This window comes from Puntigrus tetrazona, chromosome 5, assembly GCF_018831695.1.
Source record: "Puntigrus tetrazona isolate hp1 chromosome 5, ASM1883169v1, whole genome shotgun sequence".
NCBI lineage: Eukaryota > Metazoa > Chordata > Actinopteri > Cypriniformes > Cyprinidae > Puntigrus > Puntigrus tetrazona.
In genome coordinates, this window is record NC_056703.1 from 7,683,656 (window position 1) to 7,699,797 (window position 16,142).

Genomic DNA, 16,142 nt, shown 5'->3' on the forward strand with positions numbered 1-16,142 from the left:
GAGGATGCTTTACAAACTGTATTTTCCATTAAATGTATTTTATTTTCAAAAAGAACACGATTGCGACACCCAAAGGTTATAATGGTCCTCCAGCTCTAGGCCGAGTAGTGGATGGCTGATGCAACTGATCGTGATTCCAGGCAGCGCTGTCGATTCCGCTTCGTCCTGCACAATCGATCCCGTTGCAGGGACAACCAACAAGCTGATGTTGCCGAAACGCGCACAGTGAAAACGCTGACACGATGGATTTCAATGTCAAGAAACTAGCGTCGGATGCAGGTGTCTTCTTCACTCGCGCTGTCCAGGTATGAAACGACCCAGTGCTTTCTGGTTACTTTGCGGTAGTTGCGTTCAGCCATAAGCGCCGCGCCGCGCCGCGCGTGAATTCAGGGGGATGGATGTGCGCAGCAGCATCAGCGAGCTCGGCTCAATGAATGAACCCCTTCGCCCCGCTGGCCTTACAGATCCTCACGCGAACACCCAGAAACCTCGCCGCCCGTGAAGCTTGACGCATCTGCCATATCGCGAGCGAACAATCCTTGTCCGTCATGTCGCGATGATCTGTATTTTCCTCGCCATTGTAAGCCGATAGACGCAAGCCAAGCCCGTATCCATTATTAATGGCTGTTCATGTGACAGTCACCAGCTGAATTCTCGCCTACAGACGAAGCCCTGTGTGCTACAAAACAGTCACTTGTTTTTATTATTATTTTTTTAATGCATGTTTGGGGATGCTTATGTCACCGTTTGTTAAAAAAAGCTGAAATGTGACCGAGTGTAACTGTATTACAAAAGCGACGCAAGACAGTAAACGGCGATAATCGTTAGCTAAAGTTTAAAGGGACAGATCACCTCAACATCAAAACACTATCATCATATTCGCCCTCATGGTATTTTGAACCTGTTTGATTCTATTTTTTTCCCCCCATGGAACACAAAATACGCTCTGTCACATTTAAAGAATGAAACACAGAATAAAAGTGAATGGATAATGACTTCACTGTCAGTCTGTACATCACGCAAAGCTGTTTATTGTTTTTTAAATTTCATTTTGTTGTTATTTTTGGAGCCTGGCAGGTCTTGGTCACCGTTCTTTTTCATTTTATGAAAAAAGAAGCACAACGGTGCTTTGAAGAAAACCGTATCCGTTTTGGAACAGCGTGAGAGGAAGCATTTTCCTTTTAATATACCTTCTTGTATGCAGAGTACTGAAAGATGTCTGGCCAGCTGGTGTGTGTGTGTGTGTGTGTGTGACAGTGAATGTCCATCTGTTTCCATGTGGGTGGTTTTCATTTAGGCATTAAAGATTTCTTTGTTTTTTAATTACAATATTTGTAGTTTATTATCTGAGATAATCCTTGAAACAGTAAAGTTGTGACCGATGACATTTTCTATAAATTCTAAAAAAGGAAGATTATTTATATATATTTTTTTAATCATTAATCATTTTAATTTAATTAATAACTTACTGTTAATAAACCCATGTGATGATCATGCATGTAATACAGTTGCTAAACTAATGAAACTTAAGGGTGAAAATAAACTTAAAAAAAATTCAAAAGTAATATTTTTTTCTGAATAAATAAGCGGCATTGTAGTTATTTTTCTTCAGTGCGTTCTGTATAACCTATATGTATGCTACTGTATTTACGCATTTGTTATATTCTCAAAGCATTATGCATCATATTCATAGTTGCACTACGTTTCCGGATATCTATGTCTAGTTATAAATGACCATATTCTAGGACATTCAAAGCTGCAGATGTAGAGGAAATCCTTATGTTGAATGGGATTTATGTTTTCTTTTTTCCACCTCAGGCCTGAATTTTATGCTCTGTCAGCAGGGGTCTTCCCTGTGAGTGAGTGAAATATTAACAGCCCCGTGTTTTTTCAAAGGAAATCTTTGCTGCATGTCCGCCGACCTCCCAGATGCCTCCTGTTTATGAAAGAGAGTCACGGGACATTTGTTCGGCAGTTAGCTACTGATCTTTAGCGGTGGCTGACATTTTAGCCTGCATTTTAATGGAAATGCTGCAAAGGCACAAGCAGGCGCGTGCCATACACCTGTCTGATCCTCTTCCATTTAATTCCAGTTCCTAAACTGATCTTGTTTATTGTCACGTCTCCCCTGAGAAGACACAACAAGACTGTTTGCCTTCTGTGCTCTGATTACCCAGGGAGCAGATGGAGGGGTGCCCCCTGTCAGCCAATCAGCTTTGCAGACACAGATAAGCATCCCTGCTCAGCCAATCGCTACTACTGTACCTGTCAGGGATTTGGTCGGGAGCAGATCGTTATCACTCAAAGCTACAGCCCTGTCATGGAGTTTCTGCAGTCGGAGGCAGTGCACATGAGCTGTAGATTACTGATATATCACAGGCCCTCTCTCAGGCAGCGATATTTAGCATTAAATAAGTCATTTGTTACCATTGCAGACTTTTTTTGCTGTTGAACACAACCTTTTGAAAGTTTAGTCAGTAATATATTTTTTAATATTATGAAGTGTGTGTGTGTCCCTGTGTGTGTGTGTGTCCCTGTGTGTGTCCCTGTGTGTGTGTCCCTGTGTGTGTGTCCCTGTGTGTGTCCCTGTGTGTGTGTCTCTGTGTGTGTGTGTCTCTGTGTGTGTGTGTGTGTGTGTGTGTCTCTCTCTGTGTGTGTGTGTCTCTCTCTCTCTCTCTCTCTCTCTCTCTCTCTCTCTCTCTCTGTGTCTCTGTGTGTCTCTCTCTCTCTCTCTCTCTCTCTCTCTCTCTCTCTCTCTCTCTCTCTCTCTCTCTCTCTCTCTCTCTCTGTGTGTGTGTGTGTGTGTCTCTCTCTCTCTCTCTCTCTCTCTCTCTCTGTGTGTGTGTCTCTCTCTCTCTCTCTGTGTGTGTGTCTCTCTCTCTCTGTGTGTCTCTCTGTGTGTCCCTGTGTGTGTGTGTGTCTCTCTCTCTCTGTGTGTGTGTGTCTCTCTCTCTCTCTCTCTCTGTGTGTGTGTCTCTCTCTCTCTGTGTCTCTCTGTGTCTCTCTGTGTGTCCCTGTGTGTGTGTGTGTCTCTCTCTCTCTGTGTGTGTGTCTCTGTGTGTGTGTCTCTCTGTGTCTCTCTGTGTGTGTGTCTCTCTGTGTGTGTGTGTGTGTGTGTGTGTGTGTGTCTCTGTGTCTGTGTGTGTGTGTGTGTGTGTGTCTCTCTCTGTGTGTGTGTGTGTGTCTCTCTGTGTGTGTGTCTCTCTGTGTGTGTGTCTCTCTGTGTGTGTGTGTGTCTCTCTGTGTGTGTCTCTCTGTGTGTGTCTCTCTGTGTGTGTGTCTCTGTGTGTGTGTGTGTGTGTCTGTGTGTGTATGTATAAAGCCTGTTTCCTCCACTGAATAATGAATCTCACACTTCTGATTTTTTCTCAGAATTGTGAGTTATAAATTTAGAATTACGAGACATAATCTTGCAATTCTGAGAAATAAACTAAATATAAATATAACCAAAAAAAGGTAAAGGCATAATGCCAGCAAATCTTGTAAATAGATTTAAGAGTATGTTTTCTTGTCTTGCTGAGAATGTAGAGTCTCTGAAGAGTTCAAAGATCACTGCTTATTATTTAATTCGTTTCGTTTAGCTGAGGCGATATTTCGTGGGAAATTATGCATGCATATTCTTGTTCCACAGACGGAACAGCTTATATTTCCTGTGTTGTTGCTCTTACAGACAGACTGAATTGTGTATTGTATGTTCTCCAGTATACAGAGGAGAAGCTTGGCCAGGCAGAAAAGACTGAACTTGATGCCCATCTGGAAAACCTGATTGCTCGAGCGGACTGCACCAAAAACTGGACCGAAAAGATCTTCAGACAGACTGAGGTGCTGCTTCAACCCAACCCGAGTAAGATCCTGCACGATCAATATACGTTTACAGTCCTCATACGTTTTTCAGCTACCTAAGTCTCTGAGTTACATTTTCTTCAGGAAAATATTACGTTATTAGATATTGTTTGAAATGTGTGGTCTTGTCTCCTAAACGTTGTTGACCATTAACACGACGAACAAGAAAATCCCTTTGTTGATATCAATCTGTTTAATGTCACCATTTGCTTGATTACACCACTCTGCATCTGTGTGAAAAATTTGAGAAATGAAATATTCCAGTAGGGGCTAGCCGGGGGGAAATATGATACCCAACAACCATCTTAAAACAGCAACAGTGCTCCGGTGTCGCTATGCCAGGTGTCACCTTTATGGGAATGTTCTGTATTGTCTTTGCACCCTTGATATTTATTTCCTATGTTCTTCATGGTAAGGTAGATTCACTAATTATGAGCATAAGCAGATGTTTTACAAGGGTGCTGAGATGTACAGCAAACTGGCGTAACGGTTGAAATCTGAGCTGCTAATCGTTACCGTGCTCTTGAGCAGGACACTGTGCTGCAAAGCACTTTAGATAAAAATGTCTGTTTACAAACTTTTGCTGAATTACACAAGTGTCCAGATGCTTCATGTTAAAATGATTTCTGAAGAAACATCTAACGCTGCAGACTGGAGCAAAGGCTGCTGAATAGATATTCAAGATGGATATTTAAGCATGTCATAAGCATATTTAAGTGTTAGTGCTAGTGAGAACACTAACATGTTCTTTCTAACTCTCTCCATGCTCCAGTTGACCAAACTGGTAAGTGTGTCTCTACTCCATGTGGCCTGTGCATTAGGTTTTCGGTTTAATTCCTTCCTTAAATGACTGACGTTGAGTTTTAGACTCGGCGTGTGAGGATGGTTTTTCTCACTAGGTGTTTGTCACGGGAGTACTATCCATTTTGAGGCTGAGTTTGGGTGAATGTCTTGTGGTTTTAGCCAGACACGAGTTTAAACACCCGTTCTTTAATCATCTGATTATCTTAACCAGACTGGTTATCAAAGCTTGCTGGCAAAACGGAGAGCTGGAACGATTGGTTAAAGACGGTTGTTTACATCACATTTTCCATTACGACACCTCATGTGTTTTATGTTTTCATCAAAAACCATCCAAATAAGATGTTAGAAGATATTAATCGGACAGTCTAAGTGGACCATCCAAATAAATGTATCTCTTTTTTTTTTTTTGCTTTATGGTCTCTCTAAACATTTCTCAAAATATTATAATAAGGGTATCCTGAAAATTGGTAAATGTTTGGTGAAATGTTTTTAAGGAATGTAACATGATTTTTAAACTATAAATCTGCATAAATTAAATTCATAAATTAAAGAATGTGCACCAGCATGCATACCAGTGCGATATTGTATACATTGATATATAATATCATTTGTATTTCCTTTTAAATGTAAACTATTGGTTTGGATTGGTAAACATGATGGTGAAAAATAATGTACTTGATTAAGTTTACTGGCCCTAAATAACGTCTGGTGTAATTCTTTATTTAGGTGCTCGAATTGAAGAGTTTTTTTATGAGAAATTGGACAGAAAGATCCCATCCAGGACCACCAATGCAGAGCTGCTGGGTCAGTATATGCAGGACGCCGCAAAGGAATTTGGGGCAGGAACTCCATATGGTACGTATGTTTTTAAAAAAATTTTTTTATTGTTTTTAATTGTAAAACGCATAGATAAGGCAAAAATACAGCTTTTTGTGATATTTATTTACTTATTAATTATTTTTTTGCACATGTTCGCTTCTCCATTTCTTCCTATTACAGTGCTACAGTAATAATACAAATTAATGTTTCGCTGCATTACTTGTTTCACTAGATGGCGTACTTGCCCTTTGCCAAATAGGTATTCTGAATTTACTGGGGTGATGTTAGATCCATCTATAAATATTTTTGTTCTCAATTAGTATTATGAGGTTCTAACACTTTATTGTATTATTTTATATCAGAACTTATATTAGATTATATTATAATTATAACAATGCTGCTTAAAACGATTTATATCATAACATATATTAAAAATATAAATTATATATATTCATGACCACTGACAAGGTAAATATGACATTATGCATGTAATCACATGAAAAATACAGGGAATCAAAGCAGCATGAGATCAGATGTCTAAAGGTGCCTCATTTAAGGCGGAGTGTTTCATTTTGTGAGTTTAGGTCTTCATGCGCCTTCGTTAGTTAAACTCATTTAAAAATGACTTGATAGGAAAATATTGAAGATGTTGTACGTGTTTTGTGAATGTTTTACCTTTTTTTGCAGGAAGTACTCTGATAACTGTTGGAGAGTTTCAGAGGAGGTTGGGTGGCGCAGAGCGGGAATTCCTACAGATGTCGGCGATTAACTTCCTCACACCACTGAGGAACTTTCTAGAGGGAGACTGGAAAACCATTTCTGTAAGTGAAATTCATAATCTCTGTATCAGATGGTTCACATCCTTCTGATGTGTAAGCCAGTTTACAATGGCTGATAATGGCTAGTTTCAAAATGACTGGTCACGTAATTAATGTCTCGTATTTAAATATATTTTTAATTAAACATTTGTATTAAAGGTACAATTTAGTGTGTGTGTGTGTGTATATATATATATATATATATATATATATGTGTATAAGTATATGTATATATCTATATTTATATATATATATATGTATATATATATATATATATATATATATATATATATATATATATATGTGTATGTATATGTATATATATATATATATGTAAGTATGTATGTATGTGTGTGTGTGTATATATCTATATATATGTGTGTGTGTGTGTGTGTGTGTGTGTGTGTGTATATATGTATATGTATGTGTATATATCTATATGTGTGTGTGTGTGTGTGTGTGTGTGTGTGTGTATATATATATATATAATAATATAATAACATAATATGTATGTGTATGTATATATATTTATATGTGTATATATATATATATATATACACACACACACACACACACATACACACAGAGTTACACAGTTACAAGTACATACACGTAGTTGTCCAAGCCTTAAAACGGAAAAAGGGACGACAATTTATATACACGTGTATGTGTGTGGGTGTGTGTGTGTATATATACACACACACACACACACACACACACACACACATATACACGTGTATATAAAAAGTCGTCCCCTTTTTCCGTTTTAAGGCTTGGACAACTACGTGTATGTACTTGTAACTGTGTATGTCTGTAGATATATTACAGTAGTACAGCTAAAATTACAACCAAATTACAACAAATGCTTTAGTATGTTTAAAGCACAATAAGAGATTATTTAAAATTTAAAAACGTAAAACTTTAATCACAAACATTCATTCAAGTCACGTCAGAGTCTACATGTCGTACCATGTACGTATGTGTATGTGACAAATAAAATTTGAATTTGATTTGAGTTTGTTCATGGAGCACAAGGGCTTGCCAAAGAGCTGTTCACGCATGAGAAAGACGGTATTACAAAATCTATAACAAGCTAGAAAAATAGCATAGAATATTATAGAGTAACATAAATTAAAATACAAGTACGTAAAATAAATAAATAAAATGGCAGCTCTGACACCATGCTAAATGCCAGACTATAAAAGTAGGTTTTTAGCTACCAATAAATGGTCAGCGGACCTAAAAAGTATATAGCTGTATTAAGTCTGAGAGATATTTCGGGGCCAGACAATTTAATGATTTAAAAAAATTTTATTATCATTTTCTTTTTAAAATATACTTCGAGCAGACTTGAGTATTTCCTCTTTTGCGATTGTCTGTATATTCTGTTTTCAGAAAGAGAGAAGGCTACTCGAGAATCGCCGCCTCGACCTGGACGTTTGCAAAGCTCGGCTCAAGAAGGCAAAGTTAGCGGAGGCAAAGGCTGCTGTGAGTTTTCTCTTCCCTTATTCCATCGCCATCATCACATGTCTTCCTTCTCTCCGACCCTTTCATGCTTTCCGCAACCCTCTCATCACAAACCGCTCGTGAGCTGTTAAGGAGGATCTTAGGAAGTAATTGCTTAAAGCAAGGATATTCAATGTCTGGTCCTCGGGTCGAATCCGTGCCGCAGTTCTGTTTCTGTCTCTTGCAGTGCACACGTGAACGGCGGGACGTGGCAAATAAAACGCTGAAAGCTTTAAAACAGACTAGTGTTAATCACTAAATGGACTGAATCCTAATAATTAAGAAATTGGAAGTATTTCTAAATGTTTCATTGGTGTGTAAATAAGACTTGCATGATTAAATTCACTTCATTCTGGGAAGGCTCTTAAGGTTTTGATGCATGAGGTGACTAAAAAGTTCATTAATAAAAGCATGGTTGGATCACTGAGCAGTGGATCAATATAATATATATATATATATATATATATATATATATATATATATATATATATAATACTTAGGTTATATATATATTTATTTATTTATATATATATATATATATATATATATATATATATATATATATATATATATATATATATATATATATATATATATATATATACTACAGTGTAGTAATTGATGCTGAACAGCTTTTACAAATGAATCCTTATTGTCTAGTGTTAGCCAGTTGCTGTAATCGATGACAAATTATTTGATTCACTGGCTCTTTGTTCCTGTTTAATTTGAGTATACCTGCCCCCAAAATTGATGTTCCTGATTTATTCGGTTTTTGTCATTGAAAAAAAAAAAAAAAAAAACGTTGAAGATCGTTCTGTCTGGGAAGCTCTGAGTCAGGAGGCAAAAGTTATGATGAAATGACTTCTCCTTTTACTTGCTAGTTTGCTTCTTCATTTTATCCCTTTCAGAGACTGAATAGGTTTACGCAGAGGGCTGCGTCATGTGCGTTTTTTTTCATGTTTTGATTTCGTCTTTTCCTGCACAGTATTACACCCATTTAACTGTGACTTCCCTCCTTTTACATATCAAGAATTTAAGAGGTAATCTCGGGTTGCAAACAGGCTATTGTTACCTATTGGACTGCCAAGAGGAACCTGTAGTTTATTAGTGTTGGTGTGTTTGTGCAATGGAATATAATTATGACTCTGTGATTTTGTGTTCTCTGTGTGGAATTTTTTTTTTCTGTGTATTCCCTAACATGCTCTCTGTTGTCATTTGCACAGTGTGAGGGAGATGTGAGTATCCGTGCGTGCGTGCGTGTGTATGCGCATGTTTTTGTGATAAATGAGGAAATGCATTCGTACAATGACACGGGTATGACATGAGCATTACAAAATTTTCCCTACTTTTCAAAACGCTTATAAATGATACAGAGTGAGTTGTTTTGATAGTCATAATGCGGAACATTTCCTATAATAGGTAGGGTTAGGTTAAGTGGCTAGAGGGCAATAGCACCTACAGTTTGTACGGTGTAAAAACCATTATGCCTGTAGAATGTCCCCACATTTCACAAAAACAAACGTGTGTGTGTGTGTGTGTGTGTGTGATTTCTTAGCTGCCTTTCATCCTTGGCTGCTACCTGCAAGCAGTTACATGTACAGGCTTGACAGTTGACCTACTGTCTCTGCCATCTCTGCAGTGCCTTGATCCAAAAAAAAATATATATTCAAAAGCCTTTTTGAAGTCACAGTCACATTAAACGGCTGCATGTAATTTGTATTTTTTCCTCATGATGTGTTTTATATTATAGAGCAGCATTTCTCAACTGGATGTCTACAAAACCCGTGATGGAGGGGTTTATAGAAATGATAAGGAAAGATAAAAAAAAGAGGGGAGGGGGGGTGTGGGACCCCGGGGCCAAATATAGAAAAGCTCAATTTAAATTGAATAGTGTCTACGATTTTATGTGTTTAATGTGTGTATACACACACACACACACACGCACAGCGCACACACATACACATATTTTTGATTGTATGCATGTGTATATTAATGATTCATTTTATGCATATCTGTTATATTAGCATTTAATGTTTACAAGAATGTGGCACATGTAGACCTTTCAAAGGTTTCAAAGAAAAAACTGCTCTTGTTCTATAGCATACAGTAGATCTTAACTGAGATAAAACCTTACTTTGTATTATACTCCAGTGACAAATTACAAGTAAATAGTTTATTTTTATGGTAAGTAGTGTGTACCTTAATAAGTAATGTGTGTGTGTGTGTGTGTGTGTGTGTGTGTGTGTGTGTGTGTGTGTGGGAGAGGTTACAGGCTGCTTTGTCTAGTGTTTTCTGTTTTTATATGTAAATATGAAAATAGTGTTGTCTGCTGGGTCAGTTCATGTGGACACATAATTCTTTGTGAAACTCTGTTTTCCCCCCCTTCCACCTGTAGGCTGCGCCTGACTTTCAGGAGACTAGGCCACGCAATTATGTTCTGTCGGCCAGTGCATCTGCGGTAAGAAGGCTGCAGACCCTTAGCATTAGAAACCTTACCCCACGCACTCTCTTTCTCTCTCTTTCTACACCACCTTGATTTGTACATACACTATTTCCCCACCAATATCTGCACCAACCCTCATAAATTTAGCAGGACGCCCTCCTTCGTCCTTCCATCTTTGTTGACCCTGGAACAGCACTGTGTTTAGCCAATCAGATTTGAACTTTCGGTTTACGACAGTGTTTGGTGCTTATACATCAGTATCAGCAAATCTGATTCTAGACATTACTCTTGGGTAGGGTTTGATTTAGGTGTAGAGATATGGTCAAGACTAAATTTTTTTTGGATTAAAATGTTGCTCCAGAGTGAACAAAATATGTTGAGGAGCATGTCCAGCAAAATCAGGATGTGGGCCCTCAAACTGTTTTTTTTTTCCCTCCTCTAGCAGTATACTGTTATCGTGGAGAAAAACCCTTTGTTAAAGCACTTTGGAGATACAGTAGCATCATCCTCTTCCCTTTTCTATTACCCTAAATCTGAGGTGGTTGAAAACTGCAGGCGATAGCGAGAAAGGGCCTCACTGAAACCTTTCCATCCTCCCACCGTCTTTTTTTTTTTTTTCGTTTGTTTATTCCACGCAGTGGGATAGTGAAGTTGGTGATTCATCTCTGATTGACAGAGAAAAGGTTGTATGAACTTGAATTTGAAGTGAAGCGTTATATAAACCCCTCATAGAGCAGCATTTATTTAGTCTTGTAAGCACAGGCCAGTGATGGACAGTAGCATTTCCTTTCTTGTCGACCCGTTGTTTAAAAAAAAAAAAAAAAAAACTCCCGCTTTCCTTTCTGTCAATGTCGTGAGTTCGCCACTGTAACACTTTCTTAACTCCGTCTCCCTTCTTGCAGTGTTGTGTGCCTGTGTGCCTTTCCCTGTGTGTTTGATTAATGTTTTGGCGACAGCTGATGCTGTACATGCATATATTAGTCCCAGTGGTAAAAAATTGTTTTGTATGTGTTTATATGTTATATACAGCAAATCTCAAAAGTTTGGACACAGCTCCTCCTCCTTTTATTCTTTAATCAAATTTTCCCCATCATTCATGTTTATCTCGTTTCATAGAAACACAGCTTGCATCTAAAAAAGTCAACTGTAGGTTCTAAATAAAGTGAAATAAATTTTGTACAATTCAAATAACTCTTTTCTGTGCGAAACGATCCTGTAACGTAATTTATTGCAAAGATGGCGAAGTTGGATTTTCTGCAGGAGGAACTCCAGTCTTCAGTGTCATATGATCCTAAAGAAAATATTCTGTTCGGATTTAAGCATGTCCAAACGTTTGACTGGTTCTGCAATATAGTTAGCATTTGATGTTTTGAAATAACGATGACGTCATGTTTTTTTTGTCAAAACATGAAAATCCCCTGTGATGAAGAGTTGCAGTGAAATGCAGGGGGTGGAAAACTTAGCTTTTATTCTTTCACTTTTATTGTGTGTGTGTGTGTGTGTGTGTGTGTGTCTCTTATTTTTCATTGACGTTGCTGTGTCATTGTATACTTTAGGTCTTGATGTTATAGAGGTTTCTATTCTGTGTATGTGTCTGATTGCACATGTGTCTTTCTCAATCTTAAGATCCCATGAAGTATAACAGTACATTTTTTTTTTTTAATGTTACTTATTCACATGTGAAATTTGGTGTTTTGTAAAGAAAGGGTTTGTGTTTTGTTGTCATCACTGTTCTTCTCTTGTCCTTTTGCTGCATATTCCAGCTGTGGAGTGAGGAAGTGGATAAAGTGAGTATCGGGCAAAGATCCACTTCTTGCTTTACTGCTGTATGAGCTGAAAACGTAGACGTGCATTTAATCAATTAGTTTTTATGGAGCAAATACAGTAAAAAAAAAAATACAGACTGCATATTGATTTACGCAATAATTGTTTACATAATAACTAGGGGTGTGACGAGATCTCGTGCCATGAAATGTCTCGTTGAGGTGAAAAGCTGTCTCGCAATACCACTATGACAGAGTGAGTCTCCAAGTGAGCGTGAAATAAGCATAGTAGACGCCACCGTTATGTTTACATTACATGCCGCTGCTATCATTTTTCTGTTGTATGTAAAAAAAAAAAAAAAAAAAAAAAAAAAAAACCCATTCAGTTGGAAAACGGTCGCTTTAGTTCTAAACCGATCTGCGCATATTATCTTGGCCGTACCAATTGAATTTGATATGGGACCCCTCAACTCCAGGCGTGTGTTTCCTGCCTTTTGTATTTTGAACCATTTGAAATTGTGGCATATAAGTCCCTGGGTTGTCCTGGGTCTCAGAGTCACACAGCTATTGTTGAAAAGGGTTCAGATACACAAAAGATGCTGGAAGACCAAATTGTGTAACAACAGCAGTAGACAAACTATGGATCATCCAGGTAACTACATAGTATTAAGCATCAAGCGTATTCGAACATGTTTGTCTTTAGGATTATATGTAAACAACCTTTAAATGAAATATTTTATACAGGTCAGTACTAAGTAAAAAAAAATAGCATTTTGTATGATCCCACTTATTTTGGTAAAATCATGAACATTTTGACCACTACTGTGAATGTGTTTTTTTGTTTGTTTTTTTTTGGCTAGTACTTTAAAGGTCTAATTGAAATGTCTGAATCATGCTCGAAAATCTCTTTTTGCGCTTTGGATGCTAACACTGAAATAATACTGACAAAACAACTTGTGGACAATTTGTGGGAAAAAAGTTCTGTTATGAGGTCAGAAGTTGTGAGCCGCGTAGTTCTAGGTCTGAATAGAGTCGTACAGAGGGGAAATCCAGTCTATTGAGTTTGTAGCAAAACCTTTTATAGTGCTTAGATACTGTCTTTACTGCTTATGATAATTCTAACTCATCAAGATGAACTGAAATATCATTCAATACAGGATTAGTTAAAAAGACTAATGATAGTTTTCTGCTCCTACTGCTTATATTTCTAGCTGTACACATCTGTCAGTCAGAATTAACCTAACAAACAATACAGATTTCAGCAAGTCTTGAATAACATATGGCTGTCTAGACAATTGGAAAAATTGAAAAAAAAATTTAAAGGTATTGAAAAAAGGCATTTTAAAAAGTCATTATTTCATACTTATTATAAACTCTATACTAAATGTTATTACAAATTTCAATTTTTTTTTTTTTGTCAGTCAAGTTATACATAAATCATTTCAACTACATGCATGTTTAATGTCTTACATTAATAGATGTGCTAAATGGGGGAGTAGCGAGCGGTTGAAGCACATGACGAGCTCATGTTGACATCATGTCGGGTCATGTGACGTGTGGTTAAGGAGCTTGGCCCGTGTAATGTGATTCATAGTTATCAGAAAGATGAAATGACTACAAATCAAAATTTTGTGTGGTAACTCTCATTCTATAAAACACTTTGTTTGCTTTGACAAGAATGTATAGGTCAGCTATGTGGGTGATGTCTCCTGCCTGTTTTTTTTTTTGGCTCCACCAGGCAGAACACGAGTTGCGTGTGGCTCAGACAGAGTTCGACCGACAGGCAGAGGTCACACGCCTCCTGCTGGAAGGAATCAGCAGCACTCACGTGAGTACCTGTATTCAAACCAAGAGAGTCGAAGTGCCACCGCCATTCAAAAGTTTGGGTTCGTGTGATATGAGCAGTTAGGGTCCGGTCACTTAGGGCCTCACCTCAACCTTCAAGTCACATTAGTGACATTATCCATTAGGCCACGACTGCCCCCAGTCATCAAAAACTTCTATTACGAAGCCGTGCTGTTATAATAGCTGCACTATGTCCTTTTGCATGTTGTCTGGAGGGGAGCATATGTTGCTCTAAAACCTTTATATACCTTACGGCGTTCATAGTGCCTTTCAAAACATGAAAGCTTGCCATACCGTTCGCACTTATGCACCTGCATACTATCAGAAGGTCCTCCTCCTCTTTAGCCCGGAGGACTCGCTGGCCGTGATTTCCAACAAGAAAGTGAAATTTGGATTCATCTGACCATAAAACACTTCTTCATTTTGAAACAGTCCGTTTCAAATGAGCTTTTGTTCACAAGACACAACAACGTTTCTGGACCATGTTCAGAAGATCATGTTTTTGCATGACATGGCATGACCGATTGTCTTTACCGACTGGTTTCTGGAAATATTCCTGGGCCCATTTATTAATGTCAGTGTCATCTGAGGACCTGAACACCATAGGCATCCAACTGAGGTCTTCAGCCTTGTCCCTTACACACACATTACTAGACGATGAGATTTGCAAAGATTTGATGTTGAGGGACATTGTTTTTAAAGTGTTCCACAATATTTTTACACTCTTTCACAGATTGGAGAGCCTCTGTCCGTCTTCACTTCTAAGAGACTCTTCTTCTCAAAGACATCCTTTTTATGTTACAGACCTGATGTCAGTTAACTTGATTAGTTGTTAGATGATCTCTCAACTGAATCTTTTCAAATTGTCTTGCTTTTTCACCCCTTTGCCAACTTTTTAAAAAACCCGTAGCAGGCATCAAATCTGAAATTAGCTCATTTAGTGGATGAAAGTATAGGATTTCTCAGTTTAAACATTTATGTTATGATATCTATGTTCTATGGTGAATATAGTATATAGTCTTTTACTTTTTATTTGATTCAAAAAAAGATCCCAACTTTCCGTATTCGGCTTGCACACTGAAGACAGAAGCAATGGTTGCTGAAAATTCAGCTTTGCCTTCACAGCAATGAACTACATTGGTTTGAAAATGTATTCTAAAAAAGGAAAACTAAATATAGTAATGTTTCACAACAATACAGTGTTTGGTGATGTATTGTCTACTTTTTAATTAGAAAAATTGTGACCCCAGTCTTTTGAACCCGTAGAGCGTAGGAGCGTATAAGGCTTTAAAAAACTTTAAAATGGTGTAATTCCATCGCAGGTGAACCACTTGCGCTGTCTGCATGAGTTTGTGGAGGCCCAGGCTGCTTACTACGCACAGTGTCACAAGCACATGCAGGATCTTCAGAAAGAGTTGAGCAGGTGAGAACTCGAGCTGCTGCAAACTTCAAAACAGCTATCTGTTCTTCCGTCCTAAAGCCATCGTAATCAAATACGACCATATTCTGTTAAATGATATTCTGGTAACTTTAGTCTATTTTTGCTAGAGAGAGATGTGGTAAAACATGTGAGTAACATATTCCCCTTTATGGCAACTGCTTTTCTAGAAAAGAAAGTCACAAGACTTCTTGAAATCGCCTTTTGAGCTTATGATTTTTTTTTCTGCTTTTTCTTTCCTGTTCTCAGCGCAAACGGAGATACGTGAGTAACTTTTTCCATCACACTAAAAAAAAAAAAAGGAAGAAAGTTTGCCCACTAAATTTAAATGATTGCATTCATGTGACCAGTCTTTCGCCATTTATATCTATTAGTATACATTATGGTTTTGAATCTGTTCCAGGTTTCCTAATGCTTTTGCAGTGAATGCTTCCACGTCAGGAGTGACAGCAGGCCCTTCTCCCCTTTCCACTGACACCCTAACTGGGGCTTCTCCACCTAGTCGCCCCCCAAATCCTTCCAATGCCCTTGAGTCCAGCACGCTGAAGATCGAGGAGGTGAAGCCTCCCGCCACCGGCACTCGCAAGGCCAAAGTGCTGTATGACTATGATGCTGCAGATACAAGTGAACTTTCCCTTCTCGCTGATGAGGTAAGACACGAGGAAGTCTGTTTTCCCTCTTTAACAATAAGCCACAAACTACTCGTAAAGTAGTCAGGCTACAATCAAGCTACTCTTCTGAGGTTACTAATAAAAAGTTGCTAGCTAAAGTGAAACTACTTTCTTATATGGAATAATAAATATATATATATATATATATAAAAAAAAAAAAAAAAAAAAAAATATATATATATATATATATAT

General features: G+C 37.8%; 1 protein-coding gene across 8 annotated transcripts in view; it reads left to right on the forward strand.

Annotated features, from left to right (window-relative positions):
* The first annotated feature begins 76 nt into the window (after window positions 1–76).
* The window catches only part of sh3glb2b (SH3-domain GRB2-like endophilin B2b), a 19,440-nt gene continuing 3,374 nt past the window's right edge, over window positions 77–16,142 (forward strand). Inside the window, exons 1-13 of one of the 8 annotated variants that reach the window (XM_043239875.1) lie at window positions 79–305; window positions 3,703–3,844; window positions 4,616–4,627; window positions 5,374–5,502; window positions 6,154–6,287; window positions 7,680–7,772; window positions 9,014–9,025; window positions 10,186–10,248; window positions 11,997–12,020; window positions 13,735–13,824; window positions 15,164–15,264; window positions 15,529–15,543; window positions 15,683–15,929. In XM_043239875.1, the coding sequence (XP_043095810.1) occupies window positions 243–305; window positions 3,703–3,844; window positions 4,616–4,627; window positions 5,374–5,502; window positions 6,154–6,287; window positions 7,680–7,772; window positions 9,014–9,025; window positions 10,186–10,248; window positions 11,997–12,020; window positions 13,735–13,824; window positions 15,164–15,264; window positions 15,529–15,543; window positions 15,683–15,929 (1,125 nt within the window). In that variant the 5' untranslated portion in view covers window positions 79–242. Of the gene's footprint in view, window positions 306–3,702; window positions 3,845–4,615; window positions 4,628–5,373; window positions 5,503–6,153; window positions 6,288–7,679; window positions 7,773–9,013; window positions 9,026–10,185; window positions 10,249–11,996; window positions 12,021–13,734; window positions 13,825–15,163; window positions 15,265–15,528; window positions 15,544–15,682; window positions 15,930–16,142 lie in introns of all 8 variants that reach the window. The other 7 variants (XM_043239876.1, XM_043239877.1, XM_043239878.1 and 4 more) reach the window with 7 other exon arrangements.